The following is a 16,525-nucleotide window of genomic DNA, read 5'->3' as shown; positions in this document are numbered from 1 at the left end:
TCTTCAGAATCTTGATTACGGTATGATCGTAGATATTTTTTTTTTTTTTTTTTTTAGGCGATATTAACGAGAAAATACTTTTTGCAATAATTAATTAACTAATACTTATATCTGAATAATTAAATTATGAATTTTTAATCGTTTCCTTTTGTACACGTTATTTTGTAGTTTTGGTACATGGTAGATATTCTGTTATCGGTTTTATAATTTTCTCTGCACGATAATAAGACGAAAGCAAAGGGACACAGATAAAATGAATAAATTATGAAATTATGCAATCCAGAAAGATGTTCTCCGCGTCTTCGCGCAAGCTTTATAATTTTATAATTTTATAACTTTACGATGTTGCTAGTTTGCACGTGTGACTAAGACGAAAGCAACGGATATAAGATAAAATGAATAAATTGAAAGTACAACGTGTATCCACGAATTTCGATGTTCTCCATGTCTTCGCGCAAACTTAGGAACCGAGCGTGCACGAAATACGTCGATTCGATATCCCCCAATAAGAAGAAAAAGAAGAAGAAGAAGAAGAAGAAGAGGAAGAAGGAGGAGAAGGAGAAGGAGAAGAGGCGGGAAGTGGATTTGAAAATTGAAAATCATTGCGGCCCGTGATCCCCTTAGCTCCGCCAGACAACCACGATAAATTCTGCTACACCCTCTGCTCTGGCTTTACTCTTTATAAGGCGTTATACCGGAGATCCACCGGTTTCTTTGCTCGCCTTCCACGCCCTCGCCCTTTGTCCGGCAGAACCTTCACCCTTCACCCTCCGTGAAATACGATACACCCTGTCTCGAAATTATACGCGCAGCTCCAACCCCCCTCGATACACTTCGCTTGAATTTTAAGGAATTCACGAAGAATTTTAACGAAGAAATATCGTGCGTGGTGAATCGATATAGCGTATATATATGGTTATCGATATTTTCTTTTTTTTTTCAATTTAAAAAAAAAAGCGAAGGAAACGTGTTTCTCGCGATATTAAACGTGTTGAATCGTCGTACGAGAATTGATTCTCGTGTTTAAAATTGGTTTTTCGATCGTGAAGGTGAAAATCTTCTCTCTGGAATTCTATTTCGCGGGAATCTGATTAATTTCGACGTGTAGCGTAATTGTCAATTCGCGTGAAAATTAGTTAGGGAAAATGAAAGCTGCATTTTCTTATGGGGGATGGAGGAGAGGAGGGGCGCTTGTTTTCTTTTGTCGGGCTTCGAACCCACCATAAAGTACCCTCATTTCCCTGTACAAAGTGATTCGATTACAACGCCCTCCCTCCCGTTACCGTTGTAATGCCGCTTTTATACAAAATCGCAATTTATAATTCAGCAAGAAATTGCCGTTCGATTTTCCGGAAAAACGATTTTCTCGTCGAAAATGGAAACATGGTAAATATGGGAATAATGCTTGCAAGCAATTTTTTATTTAAATGAACATGGAAGCACCGTAAAACGGTACTTTTCCACTTTTTTTTTTTTTTTTTTTTTATACGTTTTTTAGCGCGTAATTTCGGCAAGAATTATTTATTTTTTTCGCCCCTTTTTATTTGATTAGGCACACGAATGAACGAACGAACGAACGAACAAATAAACAAACAATTTGCACTTTCAACATATACGCACATTTCCAACTCGCGTTTCTAAATATTTATTAAAAATTCTTCTAACCTGAACTTTGATTTCAAGCGTGATTGTAAAATGCGCATATTGAAGAATAATCAAAAAAAAAAAAAGAAAAAAAAGATCAAATATCAAATAAAAAAAAACAATTCGAGCAAGAAGAGACAAAATTGAAGGAAACAAACTGAATCAAACCCGCGAATCAACCCTTTCACCATATCAAAATCGTATTACAACACCGCGCTATGTTCTAACTCAACTTACACCCCCAAATCCCGTAAGGGGGAACATCCCAATCGCGATAACGAGTTGCGGAGGAAGCGTTTCGCGGTGCTCGATTTCTCTCCCTCTCCCTCCCTTTCCCTCTCCCTCCCCCGCCTTCGCAACCCCCTCCAACGCCTCCAACAACCTTGTCGCGTCTCTCGATTCGCCGTCGTTTCGACGTCGATTATTCGAGCCACGACGTTCGTATTAATCACGATCACGGGGGAGGAGGGTTCTGGCCTGATTCACGCGCGATGAACTTGGGCGAATCCGGTGAAACTGATTTTGGGGCATCGTTTAAGAATCTTGGGGTCGCGATCGTCGAGAGATGGGTATGCGATGCCGGTAGACAGTGATTAATACGTCGTCTGGCGTCTCCATGGAATGGAGAAGGAGGAGAAGGAGGAGGAGGAAGAGGAGGAGGAGGAGGAGGAGGACGAGCTCTAGGCTCGTCTGCGTGGGCGGGCGGGACCGCGAAAGAGCGTTTTCAGCTGCCTGTGCTACGTACGTACGCTCTCGAGAACGTACTCCGCGGTAAAAGGTTTTACGAAATTCATTGTCAGGCAATTTGCATGTCAAAGAAGCTCGAGTGCACGCTCTACGACCCGCCAAGGGTGCTGCAGCGTCTGTCTCTGCTCCTCCTTCCTCCCTGCTCCGCGTTAACTACCTGTTTCCGACTCGGTGGATCGGTGAAATTATGGGGAAAAAAATGAGATCACTTTTGCCCACTATTTTGCTCGGCTATTTATCGATGGGATTATTACGCAGGATGTTAACGTATTCGTGGAACAAATTCTCTTTGGGGAATCGAGTCCAGGAATAAATGTAAAAGTTGGTATATAAAAATATTGGCCGAGGCTTATTTATTAAGTTATTAGGCAATTTAAGTTTTCGTTGGGTGAAGCGTGAGACGAGGACGGAATGACACGGTGCGCCACACCGTGGCACGAACACGAAGCTATCTCTTTCTTTCGCTTCGTCTAAATGGAAATTTCGATTAGTTAATAGTAAGTAAGCCTCGATCGGCATTTTTCTACGTAAGCTTTTGTATTTGTTTTAGTCTTATTACAAAATGTATCTCGTATTTTGGATTCTACGTAATGATATTCTATTAAAAAAATCTCTCTTAATTATTAAGAATCTTGTTATTTTTTTTTAAAGAATGATTTTTTTAAATCTTTTCTATTTCTCGTAAGATTTCGCGCAAAAATAATATTTTTTGAATTGAAAGTTCGTAGAAAAGGAGAAAAATGAATTTGCAGAACTGTGTATTTATCGCGTCTTTTTCTCTCGTATAAATATCCCGTAATCGAGTATTTTTGTTTCTTGAATATTCTTCAATATTCAAATTTTCGGTAACCAACTTTCTCAGAAGTTCTTCATCCCCGAACCACTCAGCGTAGAATCGTATTTGACTTTAAGGGAATACGGAGGATTCTAGGAAAATTGTAAAACACAGCTAGTCTAAGGAGATCTTGCTGAGATCTGAATTCGTCCTAAGAGTAAAGGATCGTTCACACGCTTGTCATTTTTTAATTATATTATATTTTATAATTATAATATATTTTATAATTAATTATTATTGTAATATCCTCGAAATCAAAATTAACATGTTATTCATGAAAATTTTGTTCCATATTGCTTGTTTGACGCAACGCATTTGAATTATTAGAAAATATTACGTTGAATTTAAGATTAATGAGTTTAAATAAGTTTCTTCAATCTCTTAAATGTACAATTTTTTGTTAAATTCGAAGTAAAAGAAACGAGGAAAAATCACCAAACAAAACTGATTGTGTAGGGCAGCTTTAAAGTTAGAGGTAGAGGATCAATCGGATTTTTCTTCCTCCATTGTACACAATGATAGGGGTGGTGTAGCAGTGGCTCGTTGAATCCCGGCTAGCTACGTAATGGGTATCGAGAGACATCGTTAAGCGTCGATCTCTTCTCCCAAAGTGACCTGGTGCCTCGTTTCCACTCTCTACCTTTCCTTTCTTTCTTCAATTTACACCAAAACTATCTGTTTTTCCCAATTCTCTTTTTTTCTCTTTTTTCCCTACAATTCCAACTCCTTTTTTCTCTTACCTCGTTTTTACTTTACTTATCCTTTATTCACGCACTTTTTCTTACATATACGATTCAATTTTCCCCGAGAAAAACTTCCAAATTACTTCTCTCTTTCTCTCTCTCTCTCTCCGAAATATTTATCCCTAAAAATCGTGCAAGATTAATTTTCGATCCACCATCCATTTTCTAAACGATTTCACTGGTTCATCCTCAAATATATTCGTTATCCCCCCTCCGTAACCCTTTTAAACTCTTTCCAGCATCCCCTCTCCCCTCCCTCTACATTTCCTCTTCAACCCCGTTCCAAGCTCCTTTCCACCGTATTCCGCGCTTCTTTTCATTTTCCCTCCCTTTCCCCCTCCTCCCCCGAGCGGCCCGTTTCTTACAATCAATTCACTCTTTTTCCAGCCTCCTTCCTTTCCTTTCCTTTCCTTTCCTTTCCTCCCCCACTTACCCTCCCCCATTCGTCTCGCGGCGTATGTATGTATCTCCCTCGCATACGCGCGTCTTTACACTTCCCCTCCCCCCTCCCCCTCTCTCCCCCGCTCTATCATCAGTCTTCCACCTCCCCCTCTCCCCTCTCCTCCCCCCTCCTGCCAACGTCTCGCCCTCAAACCGCCCACCCTACCGCATCCGTATCCGGCACGAGAGAGGGTGGAAGGGGGGAGGAGGGTGGAAGGGAACACGTCGGTTCCACGCATAGATCGCGATGGAGTTCCGGAGTGAGTGAGTGAGTGAGTGAGTGAGAGAGAGAGAGAGAGAGAGAGAGAGAGAGAGAGAGAGAGAGAGAGAGGGAGAGAGGATAGCGAGCGGAGGTTGTGAGGTAGATGGATGGCAAAGAGTGAGGGGAGGGGGAGGAGGTGGGATGGGGGGATAAACCATGATGTCGTTGATTAATACGGTTTACCAGTAAGTGTAACGGAGTGTGCAGAATACGTCTGTGCCTCGCACCCACCACCCCTCCCCACGACCTCTTCCACCACCCCTCCTACAAGCCTTCTTACGGAGGCTCCGTTCCACCACCACGCGCATCTCTCTCACAGGAGAAGCCAGAAGCAGGAGCTCTCTCCAGGCCACCCTCCACCCTCCCTGTCGGAATCCGTTGAACCAACCCCCTAGCCACGTGCCGATCAATGGCGTCTTGTCTCTGGTTGGTCGAGCCAGGAACAACCCCCTCGCATCGTTTTGTCCCTCTTCCTCTGCCCACCTGCTGCCTTCCATCCTCCTCCTCCTCCTCCTCCTCCTCCTCTTCCTCCTCCTCGTCCTCCCCCGAACAGAGACCCATTTTCATCCCTCTCGCGCGGCGCCGATTCCTCTTCTTCCTTCCTCTCCTCTCCCTCCGTGAACACACTTCCCCTCTTTCGGCTTTCCGCCGTTCTGTCGAGCTTCCGCTTCTTCTTCTTCTTCTTCTTCTTCTTCTCCTTCTTCTTCTTCTTCTTTCTCTTTCTTCCTTCTCTTCTTCTTCTTCTTCTTCTTCTTTCTCCTCTATCGCATTAGTTCCTCTCGTTTTACCTGAAATAGATTCCCCCACGGTTTGTCTTTTTCCGTTTCACGCTACCTACCCCACGCCGTCTCCCTTTGCTTCCTCCGTATCCCGCCCTCCCCTCCCGTTTACTCTCTCGATGCAGCTCTCTCGGAGGAGGGGAGGGAGGAAGGAGAGGAGGAGGGTTGATCCCATAAGAGAGGAGCTTTTCTTATGAGGAGCATTGATTGCCAACAACCCCTTACCCGCCTGTGTTTCTCTTGAAACGGTCCAACCTCCTTTATCCTATCACTCTTTCGACCCTGTGCAAACCCCCTCCCCCTATTCCTCACTGTGTCTCGTGTCATGGCACCTCGTCTCGGTTCTTAGGGACGTGGGTCTCTCTTCTTTCTTGAAAAGTCGTTTTTAAGAAGAAGAAGAAATCAACGATTCAACGCGGTTTCCAGAGATGAGAAATTTGTTTGATACAGAGATATCACTACTAAGAGTACAAGTCGTTTGGGACGATCAATTTACTTTAATCGAATTATTTCGGGTGTCTTTACTTTTTTTTTTTTATTATTATTCAATGTTTCAATGAGGAGACCGATTAGCGAAGAATTATTTAGTTGTCGATTTATCGAAAATGAGATTAATACGGTGTCGCTTAATTGTTCTTATATAATCTTGCAATAAATGTATAAAATTATATGTCGTATATTCCGGATAATTGAGAATTATAAGAGAACGAATTTTGAAATTTTTAAATTTCATTTCTTCTCAAAGCAGTTTGAATCTATTTATTTTTCCGTTTTAGAGAAATAACCGTTTTTATTGTTGCGCATTGAATGTATATTGTATTATGCATAATTTTATTTATTCGACGAAGAAACCACCCACGTTGAACGTGTAACCGTTTGCTTACCAAGTTTCAAACTGATTACGAATACATCGGCGGATACATGTTGTCGATCAATCCCTTCCTTTGTACACCGCGTGTAATTCAACGCTCAATTGCTATTAGATGTTAGTACTCCAGTAAATCTCTCTGATAGGTTCACTATAGCCTTTGATCACTCGGTACAGAATTGATTCAGGGATCCCTTAAGTGAACACCTGATCCTTCCCGGCATACCACGCCGACTGGATCGTGAAAATTTTAGTTTGCCCGATCGAACAGATTATAAAACTTCTAGGAAATCTTCATCGATCGTCATTTATAAATGGAATTTTCCAACGAGATACGATTACCGTTTCCTCGGGAAAATAAGTAATGATGGATAAGTAGTCGAACGTAATTACGGGACAATTATGATTACGTTATATTTCCTTCGTTCGTTTTTTCGAAATTTCTTATTTCCTATATTAAAATTATAATCGTTTCGATTTGTTAAAATTATTATTATTATTAATAAAAAAATAAAATAATTATTATAAATATTATTATTATAATAATAAAATTATTATTATTTAAAAGAAAAAAATAAAGTTATGATCGTTGTCTAAAATGAGAATTTTTTAAGAACTCCATCGAAATAAATCAAAACGAAATTTTTCTTACTTGAACTTTCCAATTTTTCCGAATTAACTTCGTAAGAAGAATTAAATAGGTATTGTTATAAATTGAAAATTCGAAGAGGGAAAGAAGATTTAGCGGTATTAAAAAGTTTCTTAGTAAAAATTATTTGACAAACTTTCGACAAAATCTTAATTAACAATAACATATTATATTTTTCTCGTATTATATTTAAAATATAAAAGAAAATTAATTGAAAAAAAAATTCACGTGAAAGATGATACGAGGAGACAAATTTTTACAGGAGACGGGAGATTTTTCTTTTTTCTTTTTTTTTTTTTTTTCCATTTAATTGCATTAAACACACGTTTTATCACGAGAGAACAAGTTTATTCGAATAATTCACTACCCACATTTCAGGCTACATAATAGTTGCTAGTTTGTAACATATTGTTTATTAGATTATCCTTGATTAGCACTGACAATTCACCGGGATTTAATATACAGGTCTCTACTAGTATCTACGTGTCTTTTTTTTTTTTCTTTTTTTCATTTTTTTTTTTTTTTCATTCGTTATACCACGCTTTCGTAATCCATAAGGACAAATTCGAAATCGCAACGCAAACGAAACGATCGTTAATCAATCACGAGCACGAATCGTAGAGATTGTTGAGATACTATTTATAATCACATTTTATATCGTTTTCCTCCTCTTCTCTACGATTGATTAACACTCGTGCAGTACAGTACAGCTTACCTCTCCTCGCTTCTCTAAAATTATACTGTCACGCTGTTGGAAATTATTATTATTTTTTTTTTTTTTTCTTAAGGCATGTACGATCAATCGTCGATTAACGTGTCTATCTTCTTAAATGAGGATGCTCGACACCCTTATTTTTTTTTTTTTTTTTTGTTCATTCGCATTCAAAAATTGTTGTAAACAAATCGCGTGAAATTAGAAGAATTAAATATATACGCATCGTTCGATTATTTCCTCCCGAACGAATCGTAACAAAGCAAAGATTTAACACCATATTCCCTCCATTTTTATCCTTGTTATCGCACTTTGTTATTCCTTCTATACCTCGATCCAATATCTTTATTCCCCTTTTACGAATCCAAACGATAATTAGCGAGATTGAAGATTTTTATCTTCCATCCTTTGCTAAAAGGATTAGGAAAATCTTTTGCAATTTTCCCTGAAAAATTAATACCGTAATAATAACGAGCATCCCTTCTCAGAGGGATGTCCGTTGTCGTCAGGGTGACGAGCAATCCACGCATATTCGAATATTCGACGCGACAGTAATTTGTTACCTCTCTATTCTTATTTTTCCTTTCCTTCCTTTTCTTTTCTTTTCTTTTTTTTTTTTTTTTCTTTTCCCTCGTCCAGTGATAGAAACATTATTTCAACCGGCGCGTGCTTGTGCCGCGCGAGTAAAGCGGATATCCGTGTTACTCGGATAATACGGATATCCGTATTATTTGAATAATGCGATAGAGTAATCATATAATTCAAGAAAATTGTCATAGACTCGATTTAAGGGTGATAATAGAAATTATCCTATCACGTAATATAAATTATCTCGTGTATCGAACATTGCTATTGGATCGTAGCCTATAAATATTTCTTTTTCCCCTTCTTTTTTGAGCCATGATAAAAATACTTTGTTCTTTTCTTCGTTAATTCTATATATATATATATATATATATTTTCTTCACTTTAACGAATCGAAATCGTTAGATTCGTTAAAATGAACGGGACGATTTATTTTTTTTTGCAATTATTTCATCAAACGAAAATTATAAAATCTTTTTAATTATCCTTGTCAACGAATACTTGTTTAAAATTTCATCCGAATCGGGTCGTAGAAATACGGATATCCGTTTTACCCTCGAGCCTATATAAATAAATTAAAAATTATCTAAATTCTGGCCGTTGTCCGGACATACGAACGTTCCTAAAAACATCCAATTTCGCTTGTCGGGAAATTAGAGCATTAGAGCGCATCAGGCACGTGTTGGTCCTTGTGATGCTTAACCTTTCGTGAAATCCAGAGAAGCGATATTATAGTTGTAGTTCTCTAACGTAGATCGATCTCTCGTACACATTTTATACCTTTATTTGTATTATATAACAATCCACTGCGAATCTTTTGTTCCGTGAATTATTTACAGATTTCAGAATTCGAATTCTATTCTTCGATATTCGTTGAATTGATAGACTTTCATGGTTTTTCGTTAAGGCAAATATGCATTCACGTGAAGGAGGGGGGAAGGAAAGAAAAGGAAGAGTTAAATGAGAAAAGATTTTGGAAATTTTACACGTTCGAAATTAACGAGTCGATTCATTTATCGATCGACTATGAGAAGAAAAATTTGGAAAGTATTCTTTTTCAATTTAACGTTGATAAAAGGATGATTTTTGTTTAAAAAAGAATCAACCTGAAACGTGCAAGTTCGATTTTTCATCGTTTTGGACGTAAATTTTAGATTTATTGTGTCATTGGATTTGTATCTTTATATATATATTTATTTATTCGATAACGGAACAAGATTCGAGGCATAAAAAGTTTTAAAAGCTTTTATTGTACTTTCATCGAGCTATTATTGGCGAATCGTAGTGGAAATAGATTAATTCCTCAAAATTGGTTTCATTATTTGATTTTAACTTTTAATTGAACGGTAAATAGTTTTCGAAAGGAAAACTATGATTCCCTTTCGATTAAAAAAATGAAAAAGAAAAAGTTTATTCGTGACTGAGCCGAATGATTTTTCTTTTTAAAAAAATGGTTATAGCGTTTAAGAATTGCAATATTTCTGGCACGGTTAGAAAATATTCCACGACCTTTACCTTCAACAAAAAAATAAAATCTTAAACTCTCAAAATTAGAAGTTAAGTTAAAATAGAGACACGTACAAGTGATAGTTTAAAAGATACGTTGAAAATAACAATACGAATACGTATATACACACACATATATACACATATATAATACACAAACTTCCATATTTAAATTTCATTATTCAAATCTATTAAAAAATCTAATCAAAAGGGGAGGCACATTTCAATATTGCATTTTCAATTTACATTCTCTTCGTAACAACCTGTACTACTATTTATCTATTTTCATTTTTATATGATTTATAATATTAAATTTAAACATCTCTAATTGTACATAATTAATTAACAAATCCAAAAAAAAAAAAAAAAAGGATAAAACTTTTTAAAACTTACCAACCAGTGTATCGTTCTTCGGTTCAAAAGAGAAAGAAGAAATTATTCTCAAAATCGCTAACGATCCTTCGCCAATTAATAAAACCTCATCCACGTACAGCCTACCATCCTCAAACCACCATCCTTCAAAACCGTTCCAACGAATTCCCTCAAAGATCCAACCGTTTCCTTAATATTGTCATTCTTAAACAACGAAATGAGAGGGGAAGCAAGAGGCACAGGGATAAACGCGATCCAGCGATCCATCGAAACTTGGGAAAAACCTGTGAACTCGCCACCTCGAGAATCGTGCAACGACCTGACCGCAACCTCGTCATCATCCCCGACAAGAAACGCGGCCGATGTCAAGGGGCGACGATATCGAGCTCGTCGGACGAGGAGCGCACAAGATCCTAGGGATCCTCCTTAGTGCTCGGTTGTATCTGGTGAACCATGCTTGGCAAATGATGATGATGGTGTTCCGGCCTCCTGGACAGTCCCAGCAGAGGTGGGAGCAACGGTAGGGGCAAGGGCAGCGGCAGACCACCCGGGAAACCGGCCAACCCCCCGAGAAGGGCGGAGGCGGTCGAGTGTTCCTGGGCCTTCCTCCTCAACTCGGCCAGGCTGCTGTTCCTGTGAAGATCCCCGGTCCCGGGTTTGCAACAGCCGCACAGAGAACCCGGCCAACCGGCCGGCGACCAGGACAGCATGTCCTGCAAGCTTCCAGGCCGGTGATCGCTCGATGTCCACAGGGATGGCGTCGTCGAGGTGAGGGACGTTGGCGCGCTGCTGACCACCTTGTTGCCGAACAACGGTGGCGAGAATTGCGCCGCCAAGTGCGGGGAGAAGAAGAGCGACGTGGGCGGCTCGACCGGCCTGAAACCCGCCGCCAAACCCGGTGTGCTGCAATTGGTAATTAATGGAGGAATTATTGATTAAATTTGAATTGATTGGAAAATTGAATTGATTGGATTGATTCATTTTGTATTATTATGTTGTATTATTATGTTGGGAAGGAGATAGATCTTGATAGTTGTTTCTCTTTTTGGAGGAGATTGGTGAGGATGGATAGTTGATTTGGGGAATTTTGTTGAAATTAGGAGTCAAATTATTATAATTATTCCTTTCTTGTATAAAGATTTGTGGATAATGGGTTTTATAATCCTAATTGAGTCATGCGATGTATTTCGTTTGTTTGGAATGTATAAAAATATGGGGGAAAAATTCGAATTATTCAAAGTAGAGTATAAATAACAATAAAATAGTTAATTTAGACTTCTACTTTTCAATTCGATCGAATGGTTAAAGAAATAAAATACGATTTTGAAGTTTGTCGGTTTGAAAATTCAAAGTATCCAAAGTGAAGTATTCGTATAATTTATATGCGAATGTTCACAGTTTAATAAATAAAGAAATAAAAGAAAGAAAGTACGGTTTTGAAGTCCGTCGGTTTAAAAATTTAAAGTAAATCCAAAGTAAAGTATTCGTAAAATTTATATACGAATATTCATAGTTTATAGAAATAAAAGAAATAAAATATTTCTTTTACAGATTTTGAAATCTGTAGGTTTGAAAATTCAAAGTATCCAAGTATTCAAAGTAAGGTATTCGTATAATTTATACGAATGTTTACAATTTAATAAATAAAGAATTAAAAGGAATAAAACATAATTTTGAAGTTTATTGGTTTGAAAATTCAAAGTATCCAAAATAAAGTATTCGTAAAATTTATATACGAATATTCATAGTTTATAGAAATAAAAGAAATAAAATATTTCTTTTACAGATTTTGAAATCTGTAGGTTTGAAAATTCAAAGTATCCAAGTATTCAAAGTAAGGTATTCGTATAATTTATACGAATGTTTACAATTTAATAAATAAAGAATTAAAAGGAATAAAACATAATTTTGAAGTTTATTGGTTTGAAAATTCAAAATATAAAAAATATAAATAAAATATTTCTTTTACATATTTTGAAATCTGTAGATTTGAAAATTCAAAGTATCCAAGTATTCAAAGTAAAGTATTCCTATAATTTATATATGAATTCACAGTTTAATAAATAATAAGTTTGTCGATTTGAAAATTCAAACTATCCAAAGTAAACTATTTCTACAATTTATACGAATATTCACAGTTTAATAAATGAAGAAATAAAAGAAATAAAATACAATTTTGAACTTTATCAGTTTGAAAATTCAAAGTATCCAAAGTATCCAAAGTATTCGTACAATTTATATACGAATGTTCACAGTTTAATAAATAAAGAAATAAAAGAAATAAAGTACGATTTTGAAGTCTGTCGTTTTGAAAATTTAAACTATCCAAAGTAAAAGTATTGATACAATTTATATACGAATATTCACAGTTTAATGAATAACAATAAAAAAATAGTCAAGTTGGCTTCTACGTTTCGATTCGATCGAATAAAGTAATAAAGAAATAAAATAAAGTTTCGAAGTCTACGATGTTTATGGAAGGGGTGCACGAGAGGATGGATGAGGAAAGCAGAGGAGGGCTCACGAAAGCGCTAACCCGATTAGCACGCGCGATATTCCGCATCCTCCAACAGCCGGCGGAGGCTGCTTCGAGGCGCTGATGATTATCTCAAATATTAATCGCAAATATTGTTTAATTAATGTAACGAGCCCGAGGTGAAGCACGGAGATGGAGCGCAAGAGTGACGGAAACGAACGAAGGCCTTCGGGGTGGGAAGGGGAGGGATGTTTAATTAGACGAACGAAGACGAAACTAAGAGAGTAAACAGAGAGGATAGGAGTAAACGTGTATAAATAGATGAGGAGGAATCTGGAGAAAAAAGAAGAAAAAAAAAAAGGAGAGAGAGTTAAGGAGGGTTAAAAGGGGTTGGAAGTTACAGGAAAAGGATAAATAATTTTTTGAAGATAAATAAAGATGGGAGAATTATTCGCGAATAACGAGAGATAATATATATAAATATTTACTTTGGACAAGGAAAAAATTATTAAAATCAATTTGTAAAATTGCTGATCAAATTTCGACTCAAACCTCACCAAGATTAATCTCTCAAACTCAACTTATCCAACTAATTTATAATCAGCGTAAAGCAACTTTCCGCCCTTCAACATCGTCCCAAAAATTCGTCACGGATGACAAGTAGAAGATGAAACGGGAGATAAACAGAACATAACAATATATATCCTTGGCCTTTGGAAACGGAATTGGAAGCGAGTGCAGGGGCGGATTTTCGCAAGAGGGTGGCGAAGGAGACGAAAGGCAACGGTGGAAGCACAGAGAGGAGAGCTCGAACCGCGGTAACCGCGATAATTAGCGGCAATTAGCCGCGTAGCCTGGCGCACTTGCGCCCGCTTGCTTGCACGCACTTCGTTTCTCCAGTTGTGCACGGCCTAATCTGCACGCTCTGCGTAACACTTGCCACCCGTACACCCATTCTCAGACGTGTGCCGCGCTCCAAAAGTCTTTGCTTTGAGAGATGATACAACGGTCCCTCGAGGATGGTGAAAAATGAATAATAGATCGATTTCCAGCTTTCGAAACGTTGATTCGCTATTTCTCGAATCGAGTCTAATTTCATCTACTGCTAATTTTCCGTTTCGCATGTCTGTATGCGCAAGATATTTATGTATATTGAGATTATTCCATCTCGAAAATTAAATTATTTAGCCGTTCGAAATTCGGATTGAATAAATCATTATTAATCCTAGATTAGTTTGATAGGTTCTATTGTTATCGGATAAATAATCGTACCTATCATGAGCTATTAATATAGATGAGATGCATCGTATAGATTCAATTTATAACAATGTAATATGGCGCATTCTTTATCCTCATTTTTTTTTTTATATTATATTTTAATTGGTTTTGTTTTATTTATTTAATCGTGTTTAAAGATATTTTGAATTAACGAAATTGTGATTGAGATGATACAAAGATTCGAAATCTTTAACGGGATTCTTATTATCGATTTTACTTATCTCGTTAATCGTTATCTTGTTTCATCCGATAGAGTAATGAAAATTATAAATGGAATAAAAAGAAATCGGATACAGTTCATTCCGCGCTGTAACAAATCTCGAAAATAAACTTAAAATCTCCTTTGTAAAGAAGTTTAAACGCATACTAGGCACGAGGTAGCGCGAGTTTGCAGAGCCTATAAAATAGTTAAAGTGTTTGTCGAAGCTAGAACGAGTTTTCTTACGCCAGTTCAACGAGATAAAACACACTTTTTAATCGTTTCACGGTCTTAAACAACGTTGATAAGAACGTATTTAACTATCTGGGAAGCTACTCTGCTCTCATTATTCAAAATAACTCAATAACGTCAAATTATTTACTTCAATTTCATCTTCGTCATACTCAAATAATATTTTGAATCATTTATAAAAAAAATTGCATCTTAAGATCACAGTTTCGTTCTCTCCTAAAATTTTCAAAATATTCCAAGTGACTTTTAATATCATTTACACGATTCCATCAAAAAGACATCATCTCGACAGAGATTGCCATTGGCCATCCTCCAATAAAACGAAAAAATTGCATCTCAGGATCACAATTTCTCTCCTAAAATTTTCAAATTACTCCAAGTGACTTTTAATATCATTTACACGATTCCATCAAAAAGACATCATCTCGACAGAGATTGTCATTGGCCATCCGCCAATAAAACGAAAAAATTGCATCTCAGGATCACAATTTCTCTCTTAAAATTTTCAAAATACTCCAAATGACTTTTAATATCATTTACACGATTCCATCAAAAAGACATCATCTTGACAGAGATTACCATTGGCCATCCGCCAATAAAACGAAAAAATTGCATCTTAGAATTACAATTTTGTTCTCTTCTAAAATTTTCAAAATACTCCAAGTGACTTTTAATATCATTTATACAATTCTATCAAAAAGACATCATCTCGATAGAGATTGTCATTGGCCATCCGCCAATAAAACGAAAAAATTGCATCTTAGAATTACAATTTCTCTCCTGAAATTTTCAAAATACTCCAAGTGACTTTTAATATCATTTACACGATTCCATCAAAAAGACATCATCTCGACAGAGATTGTCATTGGCCATCCGCCAATAAAACGAAAAAATTGCATCTTAGGATTATAATTTTGTTCTCTCCTAAAATTTTCAAAATACTCCAAGTGACTTTTAATATCATTTACACGATTCCATCAAAAAGACATCATCTCGACAGAGATTGCCATTGGCCATCCGCCAATAAAACGAAAAAATTGCATCTCAGGATCACAATTTCTCTCCTAAAATTTTCAAAATACTCCAAGTGACTTTTAATATCATTTACACGATTCGATTAAAAAGACATCATCTCGACAAAGATTGCCATCCAATAAAACGAAAACTACTTATTATAAAAATCTTCCTTGCAACCAATCATCAAAAAGCACCACCAGAGTTTTCAATTTAAATATGAAATTCACCTAACGACACCCAATACAAAACAACCATTTACACTAAACTTATCTTGACCACTTGAGAAACTCTTCATTCCTTTTTCAAAAACAGAATCTGCCCCTATATTCCCATATATATATATACGTACAATCCACCCTTTCCACAACCTGGCGGATCCGCCCCTCGTTCCTCCTGGATCGACTCCTCCTCGGTGCACACGGAAAACACGGGGCCCTCCTGGATCTTCTCTCTCGTCGGTTAGGTAAGGCAAGGCGGTAAGGAACGTGGCAAAGCGTACCCACCACCCCTCCACCTCGCCGAGAAGCTGGCGAGCCGGTGAATAAATGATGAGGATATATTTACGGCGAGCGGTTTTAAATAAATTACAACCGCGGAGACGGCGAACGAGTATCTTCCTCCCGTTTCAACCACCCCTTCCCAAACCTCCTCCTCCCCCACCACCCACGGCTTCCACCACCATCTTGACTTCGAGCCCGCCGTGTATTCCGTGTGTTTCGGCTATTGTTCTTACCCCCACCCCCTCGCCCTCGCCCCCACGAAGGGGAGCCTTGTCCGGGATTATAAAGAGCCGCCACCGACGGAGAGTCGGATGCTTACCGTCGTTGAAAAAGAAATCGGCGAATCGTGGATCCCTAGCATCGTGGGGAAGGGGAGAAGAGGGGGGCAGGGTGGCTTTTAGAAGTGAAATGCTTTGCGTGCGTTTTTGAACGTGTTTCATTGGGGATACAGAGGAATTGGTTATGGATTCTGGTTGATGGTATATATATGTATATGTATAGATATTGTAGATATTGATAAGGTTGTTTCGTTAGAGGATGATGTTAGGTTATCGCGTGTAAGTGGTAGGGGAGGGGGGTTAGGTTCCTCGGGTGAATGTTTGATGAGAATGGGGAATATGGAATTTTAAGACTGTTTTTTTTTTTTTTTTTTTTTTTTTT

At 37.6% G+C, this 16,525-nt stretch overlaps 1 protein-coding gene across 1 annotated transcript in view; it reads right to left on the bottom strand.

Annotated features, from left to right (window-relative positions):
- Positions 1–7,294: 7,294 nt before the first annotated feature.
- LOC122712115 (paired mesoderm homeobox protein 2B) overlaps positions 7,295–16,525 on the bottom strand; it is a 53,438-nt gene continuing 44,207 nt past the window's right edge. The window contains exon 6 of the mRNA XM_043931488.1: positions 7,295–11,046. Within this exon, the coding sequence (XP_043787423.1) occupies positions 10,557–11,046 (490 nt within the window). The 3' untranslated portion in view covers positions 7,295–10,556. The remainder of the gene's footprint in view (positions 11,047–16,525) is intronic.

Source organism: Apis laboriosa, unplaced genomic scaffold (assembly GCF_014066325.1).
Source record: "Apis laboriosa isolate Shangri-la unplaced genomic scaffold, ASM1406632v1 scaffold19_cov150, whole genome shotgun sequence".
Classification (NCBI taxonomy): Eukaryota; Metazoa; Arthropoda; class Insecta; order Hymenoptera; family Apidae; genus Apis; species Apis laboriosa.
Note: the sequence above shows the minus strand (reverse complement) of the source record. Positions and strands in the feature narration are given on the sequence as shown.